The 16,838-nt window shown below is 43.7% G+C and overlaps 1 protein-coding gene across 1 annotated transcript; it reads left to right on the plus strand.

The window, feature by feature from the left end:
* Positions 1 to 4,689: 4,689 nt before the first annotated feature.
* FAM237A (family with sequence similarity 237 member A) lies at positions 4,690 to 11,723 on the plus strand. Its single transcript, XM_029607919.1, has 2 exons — positions 4,690 to 5,098; positions 11,584 to 11,723. The coding sequence occupies exons 1-2, from the start codon at positions 4,690 to 4,692 to the stop codon at positions 11,721 to 11,723; spliced, it is 549 nt and encodes a 182-aa protein (XP_029463779.1).
* Positions 11,724 to 16,838: the final 5,115 nt, after the last annotated feature.

Below are 16,838 nucleotides of genomic sequence, written 5' to 3' on the forward strand. Positions count from 1 at the left end.
TCTTTCATAGGGCCTGTTTTGTGTTCAATATTGTGATATACAGAGGGAATTTAGGAAAACTTGTTAATGTCTGCATGTTTAAGAGTGAATGAAGTTGTTTAGAGAGTATTTAATCCTAGAAACTCCAGATAAGGTGCAGGCCAGACAGATATTTGTAAATACAACTGGGCCGCATGATTTTTTTCCCAGTTTAATTGAGATAGAATTGCGGAAAGAAGATAATGTGTGAAAGAAAAATAATTTTAAAATGACACTTTGATTTAATTGTGTATCCTTTATGAGTGATTTGCCATAAACTTTCTGAGCTCATTCAGGAGGTCGTTTTAAGCGCCTGCTTAACCCTGAGTTTGAGACAGAGGGACAAGTAAACTGAGAGAGAAAAAGAAATTGCAACCAGGTGGCTGGTGTTAATATTCATGTTATCAGAGTGGTTACTTTAAATGAAAGTAAAACTCTGCACAGAGGGACAGTGCTAGAGGGGATCCCATGTCTAACTTCAAGAAAAATCTCCCTGAATTGTGAAACACCTGAGGAAAAGTCAATGAATTATGTAGGACAGTTTCAGAAACTGACATCAAGGACGTTTGTCTTGGCGAGAGACATTAACTGCTATCTCCTTAAGAATATTAAGAATAATTAAAACTGTGTCAGCCCTGACAATGGGGTAGATTTTTAAAAACAGCGCGATTGCGTACTTTTGTTTGCGCAGCAGGCGCAAACAAAAGTACGCTGGATTTTATCAGATACGCACATAGCCGCGCGTATCCTCTAAAATCCTGGATCGGCGCGCGCAAGGCTGCCGATTTTGGGCAGCCGGCGTGCGCCGAGCCGCGCAGCCTGCCTCCATTCCCTCCGAGGCCACTCCGAAATCAGAGCGGCCTCGGAGGGAACTCTCTTTCGCCCTCCCCTCCCCTTCCCCTCCCTTCCTCTAGCTAACCCAGCCCCCCGGCCCTATCTAAACCCCCCTTACCTTTGTCCGTAGATTTACGCCTGCGAGAAGCAGACGTAAATCTACGCGCGCCAGCGGACTGCTGGCGCGTCGTCCTCCGACCCGGGGGCTGGTCCGAAGGCCTGGACCACGCCCCCGGGCCGGCGCCATGCCCCTGGTCCCGCCCCCGAAATGCCGTGTCCCGCCCCCAAAACGCAGCGTCATCGTGTCCCGCCCCCGACACGCCCCCTTCCAAAAACCCCGGAACCTACGCGCGTCCCGGGGCTCTGTGCGTGCCGGCGGCCTATGGAAAATAGGCGCGCCGGCGCGCAAGGCCCTGCTCGCGTAAATCCGGGCGGATTTATGCGAGCAGGGCTTTTAAAATCCGCCCGAATCTGAACAGCAGAGACAACAACAGAAAGGTATTAGTGAGAAAAGAAAGGGAAGGACAGTGGGATATTTTCATCTTCTGTCTCTGAATAAAATATATCTGTCCTGGAGCTTATGTCCTTTCTGAACCACAGAAATAAAGGAGAAGAGTGTAATAGTGTATGTCAGAACCCACAAGAGTGAATAAGACATTGCTCATTCCATCTGTTAGCCTGAGCAGGGTCCTTTGCTTATCTTTTCATTTCTTCACTAAACTAGAACAAGTTCAATTAGAAGACGAAGACTCTACATGTAGCAATACCAGTAGTACATCTTCGGAAGAGGGAGACGCAAGAGTAATTAGGGAACACATGTTGTATGTTATTTAAAGATAGTCATGAAACTTTTGACAGACAAGGAGATGACTGAGAGAACCGAACTACAGACAGCACACTCAAAGATCCATAGACCAGAGGCAAAGACTCACCAAGGCTCTACAATGTGAGGAGACTGAGTAACACTGGACTTTATTTGGAATGCACTCAAAACAAACACTGTCTGGCCAGACTGAACAAGAAAGCAAGAGATACAGAAATGCACACAGTGAAAGCAAAAGAGAGAGATAGAGAACAAAGCAAAAGTATTAAAAGACTCAGACTAACTTAAGAAACGCCAAGAAAGAAAGAAATATATACAAAAAACAAACTTACCTTTATCCGCTGCCAGCAAATACACCAGAACAACTGTAAAGTGGAGCATAAGAAAAGAATCATCACTCTTAAGCAAACATCTGCTTTACATACACATTACTAGAGATGTGAATTGTGTGATCGATCGTCTTAACGATCGATTTCGGCTGGGAGGGGGAGGGAATCGAATCGTCGCAGTTTGGGTCTTTTAAATATCGTGTAAATCATGTAAATCGTGTAAATCGAAAACCGGCACACTAAAACATCCCTAAAACCCACCCGACCCTTTAAAATAAATCCCCCACCCTCCCGAACCCCCCCAAAATGCCTTAAATTACCTGGGGTCCAGTGGGGGGGAGGGGGAGGGCGGGAAAACTGGCACACTAAAACAACCCTAAAACCCACCCCGACCCTTTAAAATAAATCCCCCACCCTCCCGAACCCCCCCAAAATGCCTTAAATTACCTGGGGTCCAGAGGAAGGGTCCCGGTGTGATCTTTTACTCTCGGACCTCCGTGCGTTGTAGAAATGGCGCCGGCGCTACCTTTGACCTGTCATTTTGTGCAAAATGGCGCCGGCCATACGGCAACACGATTCGACTGCAGGAGGTCGTTCCGGACCCCCGCTGGACTTTTGGCAAGTCTTGTGGGGGTCAGGAGGCCCCCCCAAGCTGGCCAAAAGTCCCTGGGGGTCCAGTGGGGGTCTGGGAGCGATCTCCTACGCTCCTGATGTCGGGGGACAAAAAAACAAAATGGCGCTGGCGCTACCTTTGCCCTGATGACAGGTCAAAGGTAGCGCCGGCGCCATTTCTACAACGCACGGAGGTCCGAGAGTAAAAGATCACACCGGGACCCTTCCTCTGGACCCCAGGTAATTTAAGGCATTTTGGGGGGGTTCGGGAGGGTGGGGGATTTATTTTAAAGGGTCGGGTGGGTTTTAGGGTTGTTTTAGTGTGCCGGTTTTCCCGCCCTCCCTCTTCCCCTCCCCCTTCCCCCGATTTACGATTTTTTGATGATAAATCGGGGGAATTGTTATTGTATCGCGGCTCTAACGATTTTTGACGATTTAAAATATATCGGACGATATTTTAAATCGTCAAAAAACGATTCACATCCCTACACATTACTTCAAGTGGAACAAACTGTACTATTCAGAGATAAAGATATATATATATATATATATATATATATACATATACTTATCTGATGAGAGTTCCATATTAGTATGCATCTGTATCAAACAGGGAATAAGAATCCTAGGAGGAAAAGAGATAGAGAAAAGCATTTCTTTAATGCTATTCACTATTGTAAAACGGTACTTTCGGCATTGAATGTTACTTTCAAAAGTTCACATAAATTTGAATTGCTGATTTATACTACTTTCTTGGTATATAAAACTGTTAAATAAACAGTTTTCTTTAATTTAACATTGAACTTATCTGAGTATTATACTTTTAAAGACCCTGTCTTCCCTCTCTACCCCTGCAAGACCGGTTGGGAGGGTTTCGATCCCCTTGGTTCCTGTTATTGAAAGACCCAACAGGAAGGAGGGCAAATTTTCCTCTCGTAGCCCCTCTTTAGTGGATCTAGTGACTCCCAGAGTAGCAACAGAAACCCCATATTCTAATAGCCACCCTAGCAGGAGAGTCACTGCCCAAAAGTAGCAGGGTACATATACCTTAGTGAATTTTGGTCCATATACCTTGCGTCTTTTGCAGATGACTGATTTTTTTCCAGTCCTTCTAGTCCACTCTTGAGTATACCCTTCATTTGGGTCTGTCCTGTGATGATCTCTTGCTCCTTGAAGGGTCCAGAGGCAGCGATTGGGGCTTTAGATGTGGTGATGGAAGCTTCTAGAGGAAGGAGTGGGAGGTCTGGTCACCAAAGAGCTTCTGAATGAAGCCTGGCTGCCTTCCCCTTCCTTCCCCTTCCTTCCCTTTTTCAACTTTCACAAACTCTGTCCCTTTCCAGTTCCATCCTCATACCAAAAATACACATACTCTAGAACCCCCAAAGGGAAAAAACAACCAATCACAAGAAGATAAATCAACTGATTTGAATGAAATTAGATTAGTGCATCAAATATTATTTTTTGGGGGGGGGGAGGGGGAGGAGGGTATCCTGACATGGGGAGGACAGATACAAAGATGCAAAGTCCAGTTTCCCTGTAGAGAACTAGGCTAATAAAATAGACTACATTGGTATGGTTGCAGGTTTGTTATGTTATGTTTTTGGAAAATTCTTCTTTGAGACTACTCAGCTAAAGTGATGCTCAGTATTCATTAGATTTGTGTGATTCTACACTCACCTTTTGAAATATCTCCATCTCTTTAAATGCCCGTGCCTCATTATAAGCCAACATGCCATATTTTTAACCACATAGGCAAAGTATTAATTTCACTGTGGATAAAGAAAGAAAAATGAGCAAACAACCTGCTAATTAAACTATTCTACCAATCAGATTGGCTGATTCTGCCTTTAGAGCTACAAAGCTTCATTTTTTTTTATGTAGGAGATGTGAGCAGCCAATCTGGCCCTGAAAGCTTAAATATGTTTTATTCATCCTATAGCCAAATAAATGAGAAATAGCTAATGTCTCACAATACATCTATTATTCTTTATAATAAACTGATGCATGAATATATGGTGATCTATTCCCCTTATTAATTTAAATTTTATTTTTTAATGAAGTTTCAGTGATAGCATGGATTCTGGGAGTAGAGGAATGCTACACTGCAGCATGCGACTTCCCTATTCACTGCTGTTCATGGGAATAATTTGCTTCATCCCCTTCTCCTGCCACAGTCACATTGATCCACTGGCTCTGGGACGAGCTGACCCCCAGTGTTGGGAGGCCTCATCGGCCATCTTACTGGAGATGAGGAAACCTCGCATTTCTGACACCGTCACTGGCTTCTGGGACTTTATGATCTATCTGAAGTCATCAGAAAACTTGAAGCATGGGGCTCTCTTCTGGGACCTGGCACAGCTTTTCTGGGACATCTATGTAGACTGTGTGCTCTCCAGAACCCATGGTCTAGGCAGGAGGCAGCTAACCGAAGAGGAACAAAAAATCACAAATCTCCATTTGCAAGTCACAGGAAGTATGCAAAGTTCAGATTTCTATATCCCTTATATGTGTGTTCCACAAGGATGGGCAACTTTGGTATTGATCTACTGTTTTTTATATTAAGAATATTGTTGTGGAAAACATCTGCCATCCACAGAGAAACTGTGACAGTAAATGGCCCCTAAGAGCCCAATTTAAATATTTTATTTGGCTGCACACTGACTGCATGGAGGGACTATTACACACTGGAAAATGCTGAATCTGCCAGTCTGACAGTCCAATTTGGTCTTTTCCAGGATGTGAATCCCTTTACATATAAATAAAACAAGCCCAGGTTTAAAAATGGTTTGAATCAAGCCCAGCATATTTTCCCATGGTTTTAATTTTCTTTTTGAAGTTCTTTTCAAACAGACAAGATTTTAGAGAGACACATTAAAAAAAAAAAAGAGAGAAAACAGGATTCATGTTTATGACTGAAAAGGAAATACAGGACAGACAAAATAAAACATAAGTGCTGACCAGAACAGAAAGATAGGTAGAAGAGTTTGCCTGTTGTATAGAAGCTTAGAGATAGATAAATTAACAGATGCCTGCTAATAGAAGAAATGGTGAATATATAGAACAATTTTTCAGTGGAAATTGATTAAAAATGATTTTTTTACAGCAAAATATCTTTCTTACAATAAATATTATTCCACAAGAATTTCTTTGGGGAACATGCGGTATTTGGGTCACATTTGAATGAGGCCTACAGTGTTTTTTAAATCCTGCTCTGGCCAAGTAATTCTATTATTTATTTAGAGGCCGATATTCAGTGCCATTAGATGGATTAAGTATGGACTAATCTGGCTAAGTGGCACTGTTTCAATATTTGTCAGTGATTAGCATCTGTCACTCAACCAGATAAGTACTTATCCAGATAAGTATTTTATCTGGCTAAGTAGTAGAATGGGGACATAATAGGGAGGAGCTACTTATCTGGCTAACTTAGCTGGATAAGTGCTGATATTTGGATTTAGCCAGATAATTTAGACCTGCTAATTTAGCCAGACATTGAGCCCTGGCAGGTCTGTAGTTAGCCAGATAAACGTAAAATATTTCTAAGAAAATTTAGGGAGGTGCAGTGTATTAAATGACATTAGCATTTGTCTTCCAATATGAAATTCTGAAACAGCTTACAGTTTAAAAACATAAAGATGTGCCATACTGTGTCAGACCAAGGTCAACCTCTGACAGTGGCCAGTTTGGATCACAACAACCCATCAGATTCCAAATAGTTGATCTATTTCTTGTACTTCACTCCCAGGGATAAACGATGGCTTTCTCAATTCTACCTGGTTAATAAATGTTTATGGACTTTTCCTTCATGGACTTGTCCAGATCTCTTTTGAAGAGATCACATCCTTTGGCAACAGACTCCATAGCTTTATTGTATACTGAGTGAAAAAATACTTCCTATGATTTGTAGTATCCCCTAAAGTTGGCGGAGAAACATGGATTATATATCTGTTGGTTAACATCAAGGACGTTGTAGTATCCCCTGACGAAGTATTTTCTTTGAAACACGGTCACGTCGGGGCTGTCACATAAGTTGATTTTGGGAGGGTATTATAAAGTCCAGTTTGCTTGGACGTTTGTAGTTTATTTAACTACAACGTACAACACCATTTTTTTTATATAAAAAAAATAGTCATTCATGTAATATTGGTATGTGTATTCAAAAATTATATTGAAAAAGTGCTAGGTGTATAGATTTCACATGCAAAAATGTTTGTCAAAAAAATTCCAAAAAATTATAAGATAAGAACATAAGATATGCCCTACTCATTTGACTGCAAGAAAATGAGGGTTGGTGCAGGTTAATGAGTAGATCAAAGGTAACCTGGAAGGTATCTATATCATGATTGAGTATGGAACCAACACCGCTCACCTTTAACATTTATTATAGTTTTCTTTTGATAGTTAATAGAGTAAAAGTTCATTTCTCAAGGTGTTGTGTAGATTTTTTTCTGATAGAGGGCCACCTTGATTATGATTGTTTAAAATTGGTTTGTTACATATCTGAAGGGCAATAAAATAATTTATAACTGGGGCTGTCCTTACACTTCTCATTCCCCTTTCCTGAGTCTCCAGGGGGGTTCTTTCTGTGGAGATGAAGGCTAACCTTTTTGGCCCAGCAAGTAGTGTTTTCCCAAGTGTGTGTATTACCATAGGTCAGTGGTTCTCAACCCTGTCCTGGGGACCACCCCCAGCCAGTCGGGTTTTCATGATATCCACAATGAATATGCATGAGAGAAAATTTGCATACACTGCCTCCATAGCATGCAAATTTTCTCTCATGCATATTCATTGTGGATATCATGAAAACCCGACTGGCTGGGGGGGTCCTCAGGACAGGGTTGAGAACCACTGCCATAGGTCTTTGGGGCAGGTACCTGACAAACCAGGAAGGACTCACTGGATGTGTGTTCAAATTAAAGTTTACTGAAAATCCTTGCAAGAAAATCAATAGATGCAAAACATCGAGTGTCCAGATACTTCCAGTGTTCCCAGATTTACACAAGACAGGATTTGACTGCTCTCTAAGGGGCAGATTTTCAAAGGGGTATGCGCGTAAGATATGCGCGTAACCCCCGAAAAGCTGCCCCTTCTACCCCTGCACATGCTGAGCCTATGTTGCATAGGCTTGGTGGCGCACACAAGCCCCGGGACGTGCGTAAGTCCTGGGGCTTTCCTGGGGGGCGTGTTGGGGGTGTGTGTCGCAGCCGGCACGTCATCGTGGGTGTTCCGGGGGCGGGGCCGTGGGTGTGGTTCTGGCCCAGGGCGTTCCGGGGGCGTGGACGCGGCCTCTGGACCAGCCCCCGGACCAGAACATGACGAGCTGGCGTGCGCAAGTTACGCCTGCCTCGGCTAGGTGTAACTTTTGAAATAAAGGTAGGGGGGGAATTAGTTAAGGCCGGGGGGCGGGTTAGTTAGGGGAAGGAAAGGGAAGGTGGGGGGCGCTGGAAAGAAAGTCCCCTCCGAGGTCGCTCCGATTTCGAGCGGCTTCGGAGCAAACGGAGGCAGGCTGTGTGGCTCGGCGCGTGCAGGCTGCCGATTTTGCACAGCCTTGCGCGTGCCGACCCCAGATTTTAAAAGATACGTGCGGCTATGTAGGGGTTCTCTTATCGTTTTGGGGGAGGGCGGGAAAAACGGCACACAAAAATAACCCCTAAACCCACCCCGACCCTTTAAAACTAATCCCTTAGCTTCCCCCACCCTCCTGACCCCCCCAAAAACTTTTTACAGGTACCTGTTGGTCCAGTGGGGGTCCCGGGAGCGATCTCCCGCTCCCGGGCCGTCGGCTGCCACTAATCAAAATGGCGCCGATGGCCCTGTGCCCTTACCATGTGACAGGGTATCCGTGCCATTGGCCGGCCCCTGTCACATGGAGGGAGCACTGGATGGCCGGCGCCATCTTTAAAAATGGCGCGGGCCATCCAGTGCTCCTACCATGTGACAGGGGCCGGCCAATGGCACGGATACCCTGTCACATGGTAAGGGCAAAGGCCATCAGCGCCATTTTTATTAGTGGCAGCCGACGGCGCTTTTGAAAATTAAAAAGTATGCATATAGTTCCAAACTCCTTCCCAAAGCTACCCCAGGAATGCCTCTTGTAACTGCAGGCATATAGGGAGGGCATTTTTTAAAAGACCATTTCTGCTGGAAATGGCTTTGAAAATTGCCCTCAAAATGTTGTGTGCTATGCCTTGCTAAGAAAGCCTTACAGTGGGAATTTGACTGTCCTGCAGCTTCCTCTTATAGGTAATTTATACCCATTGCCTCCTATTGCTGGAACACTTTCTGGGGTATTTTTCCTGATACTGTATCATATTAGATAAGAGTGCTGCAAAACAAAATGCAGTTTTATGGTGGAGGAAAGGACCTCCCCCATCAACCTTGCACAGTAGTATGCTTTAATTCCCATTCTCCTTTGTGAGGTGATCCCATACAGCATAAGAGATATGGGCTTTGTCAAGCAAAGCCTTTCTAGAAGCTGGCTTTATTAAAGCAGCCATGAATGAAGCATATTATGATCATCTCCACATAACTTCTTAAAGGGTAAAAGCACCACAGCGTTTCAGGGTCCTGCTTCCCATATCCTAAGGTTAAAAAAAAAAATCCTATAAGGGCCACGATATTGTAAGGTGAAGTTTCAGTGTCTTCAGAGAATGTTAATGTTTGTAATTTTTGTTTAAAAAAATCAATCAATAAATAAAAAAAAAATCCAAATTCAAAAAGTATAAGAAAGCATCACTCAGAGCTGTTAAATGTTTCCAGCTGTCTTTTACAAAGATGAATGGTCCCTCACTTTTAGTAGTAAAAATTATTAGGATCCTACCAGTGTTTCCAAAATTTCACTTATAACAACATACTATGTGGCAAACACACTAGTGACATTCATCCCTCGCAAAGCACCCAACATGCAGATGAATATGATTCATCGTGGTCATTATTTTCACCTTAACCAGTGTCAGATTTTTTAAAATTGGTATTAGAAATACTTAGGGCCCATTTATTCCTTAATAGACTGAAAGTCTCACCCAAGAAATGCTGCAGTTTATAACTTCCTCTTTTATTAAGTATGTGCAAACAGAGAATTAGCTTGCTAAAATAGAAGAGCAATTATACCCAATGCAGCTAAGAAAATCAACTTATATATCACTGTGTACTTCTACTTTTGTTCCATACAAGGATAACTTGAGAGCACAGACAAATAAAATGTCAGGTCTCTACTCAAACTTAAGATATTATGCATACTGAGGCAGATTTTATAAATTTGCGCGAGCGCGTACTTTTATCGCGCACCAGGCGCGAACAAAAGTACGCTGGATTTTATAAGATACACGTGTAGCCGCACGTATCTTATAAAATCCGGGGTCGGCGTGCGCAAGAGGATGCACATTTGTGCAACCTGCGCGCGCCGAGCCTGGCGAGCGCTGCCTGTTCCCTCCCAGGCCGCTCCGAAATCGGAGCGGCCTGGGAGGGAACTTTCTTTCCACCCCCCCCCCCGCACCTTCCCCTCCCTTCCCCTACCTAACCCACCCCCCCGGCCCTATCTAAACCACCCCCCTACCTTTTGTTGGCAGATTTACGCCTGCTGAAAGCAGATGTAAATCTGCGCATGCCAGCTGGCTGCTGGTGCGCCAACACTCGACCCGGGAGCTGGTCCGGAGGCCTCGACCATGCCCCCGGGCCGGCACCACGCCCCCGGTCCCACCCCGAACCGCCCCTTGACCCCGGACACGCCCCTCCCTGCCCCTTTTACGAAGCCCCGGGACTTACGTGTGTCCCGGGGCTGTGCACGCGCCGGCGCGCAGGGCATTTAAAATCCAGCCCACTTTTCTTAAGAAAGAAGAACTGTGACAAATGTATAATTGGTAGAAAATTGGGAACTGTGGCAAAAATATTCATTAGATTAATAATTATTAATAAAGTCATGAGCTAAACCTTACTTATGCAATATAACAGTCTATTAGGCATAAACAACTACTGTTTATATCTGGTTTATCACTAATAATATATATTTGCTTGCTATTTAGTCCACTATATCACGTCCAGCCTTAAGCCATAAATGGATTTATGTCTGTAAGCCTTAATTTCTACTGTACAGCCAAAGGCCTAGCCAGTTAAAGGAGGTCATTTTCTAAGCCTATTGCCTGCGAAAAGTCCCTTTTTGCATGCGCTAGCTTGCCGGGGGTGGAGTCAGGGCAGAGAGGGGAGGAGTCAGGCCTGCGAGGAGGCGGACGCAGCGTTATCTTAACTGGCAGCGATAAGGTATGGACCGTTATCATCGCCAGTAGCATGCCCAATAGTGCCTCCTGTCATGGTGGCGCTATTGGGTGTGAAAGCCAGCAGCGATAACATCGCGGCGGTGCGATCACTGCTGGCTTTCACAGGCCCCGCTCCCCCCTCACCCCCCTCCCCCCGTTACCGCTGGATTCACCATTCTCTGCGAGAACGGAAAATCCAGCCCATAATGCATTGCTACTAAAGGGAGTCTAACTAGAAATTCCCACTGGATATGCCTCCAGGTATAGTAATGCTACATGCTGGCATGTTACAGTGCTGGAGCAGAAACAAATATTACAAAGAATGATAATTATCATCATCATCTCTATATTTTCCTAAATTATTTTACCAAATAACTGTTCTACTATTGGAAGCTGCGTGTGAAGGGCATTGGAGAGAATAAGTATTTCACGTGTAAGATGGTTACCTAGTTGACATGTTTTCATTCTTATGTACAAAAATAGGAAATGCATGTCTGCTTTTTATTTCTTCAAGAAGGAACTAACAGCAGATTTATAAGGCTGTTACTTTCCATTGTAATTGAGAACAAATATATTGAGTCAATCAGACTGAAGGAACACTTCTTCTCACCATTTTTTCCTCCCAGTTTCCAGTGACTATGTGATGTAGAAATTTCTACACCAAAGTAATTGAAACAACCTAATTTATTTTATTTTTATTTTTTTTGTATCTTAGAAACATTTTCTCAAGGTCCAAGTATACCACTTCTTAAGAAGAGAGAGCTGATTGAAGGTTCAATAGGTATCCACGTACAGAAAAGTGGTTCCCGAATGCTTGAAAGAGTTATCAAGGCAATGGATTTGAAGAGGAAATAAGACAAATTTCTTATATTTTTCTGTATACAGTGGGATTTTCTTATTTTTTGTTTTGGCTTTCACCTATCATTGAAAATGGCTTCATTTGGGAAAATGAATGGTGTCTATCTAGTCCAGCAGAGCAGCTGCAAATTGATATGTGGACATCCTAGAGTACAATATTTCCATCCATCAGTCATCAAAGCTCTTGACTTTGTATTGATAGCACATTTGATTTACAAGTCCTTTGCCATCAGACCTGGAAAGTTAAAGGTTTAGGACAGCCTTCCAAACTGAAGGGATAGAAAAGTGATACATCATGGTTTGTGCAGTGTGTTAAATGCAATCTGTGTGTCTATAAAATTTCACTTGCTAGATCATCGATGTGCCAATGAAATTCTCTTTTGTGTGGTGTCAGTAGTATTGCAGTGATTTCAATGCATTCGATGGAAACTCAAAAGCAGTTTTATTATTATTATTATTATTATTATCATGATTTCTATAGCATATGCCCAATGTCTGCTGCACTGCACAGAGACACATAATTTGTCCCTAACTAACACTAATGTCTAGGCTGCACATAGACTACATGAAGAGACTTTTCCAGCAGACAAAGTTCTTCTAAATGACTAGTATACAGCCAGTTTAAACATTTCAATCTGACCCCAAACAATGACTTTGAATTGCCCAGTACACTGACTCAGATTAGACAGTCAGAATAAGCTTGTACTACTGGCTACACAATAACAGAAAAAATGTGTGCTAAACTACCACACTTCAGTGATTGATGCACAGCTGAGGGGGGATATGATAGAGGTGTTTAAAATCATGAGAGGTCTAGAATGGGTAAATGTGAATCGGTTATTTACTCTTTCGGATAATAGAAGGCCAAGGGTCACTCCATGAAGTTAGCATGTAGCACATTTAAAACTAATCAGAGAAAGGTCTTTTTCACTCAACGCACAATTAAACATTGGAATTTGTTGCCAGAGGATGTGGTTAGTGAAGTTAGTGTAGCTGTGTTTAAAAAATGTTTGGATAAGTTCTTGGAGGAGAAGTCCATTACCTGTTGACTTAGAAAATAGCCACTGCTATTACTAGCATCAGTAGCGTGGGATAGACTTAGTTTTTGGGTACTTACCAGGTACTTATAGCCTGGATTGACCACTGTTGGAAACAGGATGCTGGACTTGATGGACCCTTGGTCTGACTCAGTATGGCAATTTCTTATGTTCTTATCCACTCTGGATCCACGCTGCTGAAATAGCTGTATCTTTATGTGAACCAGCACCTTTTTGGACTCCTGTCTTTTCTTTAAAGAATGTATTTGCAAATGCCCATCCTTTTGTCCTCTTCAGTAAATTGCATGATTTCTAACCAGTTATCCACATTTTGTGCCTGCATGCAGCTGGGAATGGAACCAGTGGGCATGAGTTATTGATACTGAATCGGGGGATGCTGGTGGAAAATTAACTACTGTTACTTGCTTTCAAAAGTCTATTTTTGTAAACAGAATGAACCACAAACAAAGAAATCAACATCCTTATAAAAAAAGAAAAATAGAAATAAAACATTATTTCAAATGCTACCAGCTTTCAATTTTCTCTATTAAAACATCACATATGCCTTTGTACCATGGTCAGCTGAATCATTTATAGCCCACCTATTGTTCTAAGTGGGTAAACAAATACAAACATTCATAAAAATTAGACAAAAATAAGAACTAAACATAAATCTTTGCTCTTCTAATTACATTAGAATTTTTAAGATTTTGGAGAATAAATTTGTAAATAGAAACTTAGGGCCTGATTTATAAAGGTCTTGACTCATAAACCCAGAATGGGAGAAAAGTCATGTTATAAAATTGGGCGCACACGTGTGCACGCTGGGTAGCGAGCACACGTGTACACCGTGCACACTGCTTTTAAAATCTATCCCAGTGTTTTTACTTCAGCACTTAAAGGTGAATTTTAAAAGCCCACGCACGCACAAGTTGGGCTCACGCGTGCTTATCAGATTTAAAAAGCTGCCCAGATGCACACATATCTCCTACTGCACAAAATCTCACTTGATTTCAAAAAGGGCGTAGTTTGGAGGGCCTAGCTGTTAACTGGGCAAACTAGTGAATGAACTGGTGAAACTGGCAATGCAATGGATGCGCACCCATTATTAAATATCTTGACTTACATGGTAAAATTGGGATTTGCTTGCCTAGGTGCGCATGCACTTAAAAATATGGCGCACATAAGCACATGGCCAGGCAATTTTATAAAGTGTGTGCATATGTCAGCACAAGTTGCAAAATGGCTGTGTATCTGGGTGTGTGCCGATGCAGACACACCAAAGTGCACCAGCGCGCTGGTTTGAAAGTTTCCAGCCCTGGAAGAAAAACGCCTTTCTGCAATCCTTATTCAAGTTCCAACCATCATTTACATTCCAGTTCTGTGTATCAAGCTCAGCCTCTTGTTTGACCGGGGCCCTATGACTGAATGGTTAACACTTACAAAAAATAGACTTGTATAAGAGTTTACATGCTAGGAGGGTAACCAGGAAAATCAGTGCTTGCCAGTTTACCACTATGTGTATCATTCAGCCCTCTGGCATCAAATTTAGGAACTAAAGTAAAGAATACAATGAAAATGGATCAATATTAACTTAGAATTGCCAACTCAGCCCCCCTCCCCCCAAAATGGGTACTCCCTCCATCTGTGCCTCTACTCCCTTCACTTTCCTCTTTTTACTCCGTTTCTCCACACCACCATCTTTTCCCTGCCCTCTCCCTACTTACTCAGCTCATCTGTTTTCTGAAGCAGCATTGCTGGTCTGCATGATGCTGGGCCCTGTGGACCCACCTCCTCTCTCTCTGTGGGCTTCCTGTTTTGAAAGAAAACCTACATCAGAGAAGGAAGGGCCAGCATGGGGATTGTGAGTATGCACTATCAGTCTCCATTCCCTGGTGGCAGCAGGGGCTAGGACCTCCCAGCATAGTCACACGCGATGAGCTGAGAAGGAAGGTGGCAGAAGAACCTGGAGGGAGTGTAGGCATGCAGGAGGATTTAAAAAGAGGGAGGTAGTGGAGTGGTAGAAAGGAGGAAGTGATAGACTGTTGCTCAGTAGATAATCAACACATAACCAATTCTATTGCTAGTTTAAAGGGCCTGCCTGCTACCTGCTTCCCAAACATTGGCCAGTTAGTAAACATGAAGTCTTTGTCTTCAACAAAGAAGTTTCCTCCTTGAACTTCAAGCTCAATCAGAACTGGGGCTGATGTTATGAGCCTTCATTTGCAACTACCTGGAATTTTTCCCCTATTTTTATATCTCCTCCCAATTTATGTCATTGCACTGATGGTTCTGGACCAGGAGCCATGCACCAGGGCTTCTTCTAGAACCCTGCAATCATGGATGTCAAATTCAGCCACTAGATGGTACCCTTAAGTAATGACTATGACTCCCTCCCCCCGGGGCTATGAATGCTGCCTCTGCAGTAGCCCCAACCCTGCCAACCCAAGGAGTGGAAGACCTAACTGACGGGCCAATTCTGTAAAGTGCGCTTGACCGTGCGCACTAACACGCTTTTGGCCGCGCGTTTTTGATGTGCATCTATTATCCCTTATACTGTAAGGCAGGGGTGGGCAATTCCAGTCCTCAAGGGCCACAAACTTGTCGAGGTTTTAGGATATCCTAATGAATATGCATGACATAGATTTGCATACAACTGAGGCAGAGTGCATGCAAATCTCTCTCATGCATATGCATTAGGGATATCCTGAAAACCAGACTGGTTTGTGGCCCTCGAGGACTGGAACTGCCCACCCCTGCTGTAAGGGGTTTAGCACATTGAAAATGCAAGCCAAAATCCCTGGAAACTAATAGCGTTCATCGCATGCAAATGTATGTTGATGAGGCTATAGTTAGCCACCTGGGATACTGAAAGTAAAATGTGCAGCTAAGACGCACATTTTACGCTCATAAATTAATGCTTGCCTGTTATGAATCTGTTGCTGAAGACTCCTGATGGGGGAAGAGTTAGCAACCTGTTATGCAACAGCTCCTGAGGAAGGAGGAGTTAGCAATCTGTTACGAACTGGTTCCTATAGAGGGAGGAGTTAGCAATCTGTTATGCTCTACTCCTCAAGAAGGGAGGAGTTAGCAATCAGTTATGAGTGGAGTGCTTGGAGAGGGCACTCAGCTGTAGAGGAATGTAGATAGGTGGATCCTTGGGCCAATGGCAGATGACTGCGCCCCCAGGAGGATATCCTGAGAGGGACCACTGGCTAGGCTTGAGTATGGAGACAGACACAGATAGTTCTTTTATTAGACAGGTTAGTAGAACCACCAGAGATGGCAGTAGTGAGCTGATATGCCCGGCAGGGCTGAAGTCCCTCAGGAACTGGAACAGCGATCCCAGGGTTGCTGAGCTGTAGAGAACTATAGATAGTGAGTAGACAGGGTATGCTGTGTTCATAGCCAGAACTAGATGACAAAACTCACATAAGGTCTTAAGGAAGCTCAGTAGCTGGAAAGGGTTAGGCCCTCGAGGAGCGAGCACCTGGTTCCAGGGAAAGCTCTGAGAGAGCGATGGTAACTCACAAATGTCTGTATCTGCGATAGCTTCCAGGCAGTAGACAATCTTCAGAGTGTTCAGGAACATGGGCCCTCGAGGAGCGAGTACTGGTTCCTATCTGCAATCTGAAATAAAGAAAAGAGAGTAAGGCCCCTGAAGAGCGGGTATCCCTGTTAAGTCCGAGGAGGCAGAGTAGCTCGGGAGAAAAGTCGAAGCAATCCCCAGCAATCCTCTTGCTAACTTGATTCGTTAGCGAATACTGAGACCTTTTATATTGGAAGCGGATGACATCATCCCAGGGGAATGCCCCAGAGGTTCGCGCCCTTGCTGGTACATCAATCGGAGCGCGTGCACTACGTCATCAGACAACATGGCGGATCCACAGTGTCGTGCCGGTCCGGGGACACCGGAGGGAGACGGCAAGAAGACGCCGCGGCAGCTAACCGTCCATCAGACCCGGAGGGAGTCGCCACAGAGGTAAAGAGGGCGGAGTGAGGGCATTGAGCAGCAACGGACGCAACATTGCCCAAGTTGGAGGAACCAAAAATTAAAAAAAAAAAAAGTTTTAAA

Source organism: Rhinatrema bivittatum, chromosome 6 (genome assembly GCF_901001135.1).
Source record: "Rhinatrema bivittatum chromosome 6, aRhiBiv1.1, whole genome shotgun sequence".
In the NCBI taxonomy this organism is placed as follows: Eukaryota; Metazoa; Chordata; class Amphibia; order Gymnophiona; family Rhinatrematidae; genus Rhinatrema; species Rhinatrema bivittatum.

What these genes read in the sequence shown, in the direction of transcription:
- FAM237A (XM_029607919.1), top strand. Translation starts at nt 4,690, where the DNA reads ATGGATTCTGGGAGTAGAGGAATGCTACACTGCAGCATGCGACTTCCC. An exon ending in AGTCACAGGAAGTATGCAAA is followed by an intron (nt 5,099 to 11,583) that starts GTTCAGATTTCT and finishes TTTGTATCTTAG; the next exon opens with AAACATTTTCTCAAGGTCCA.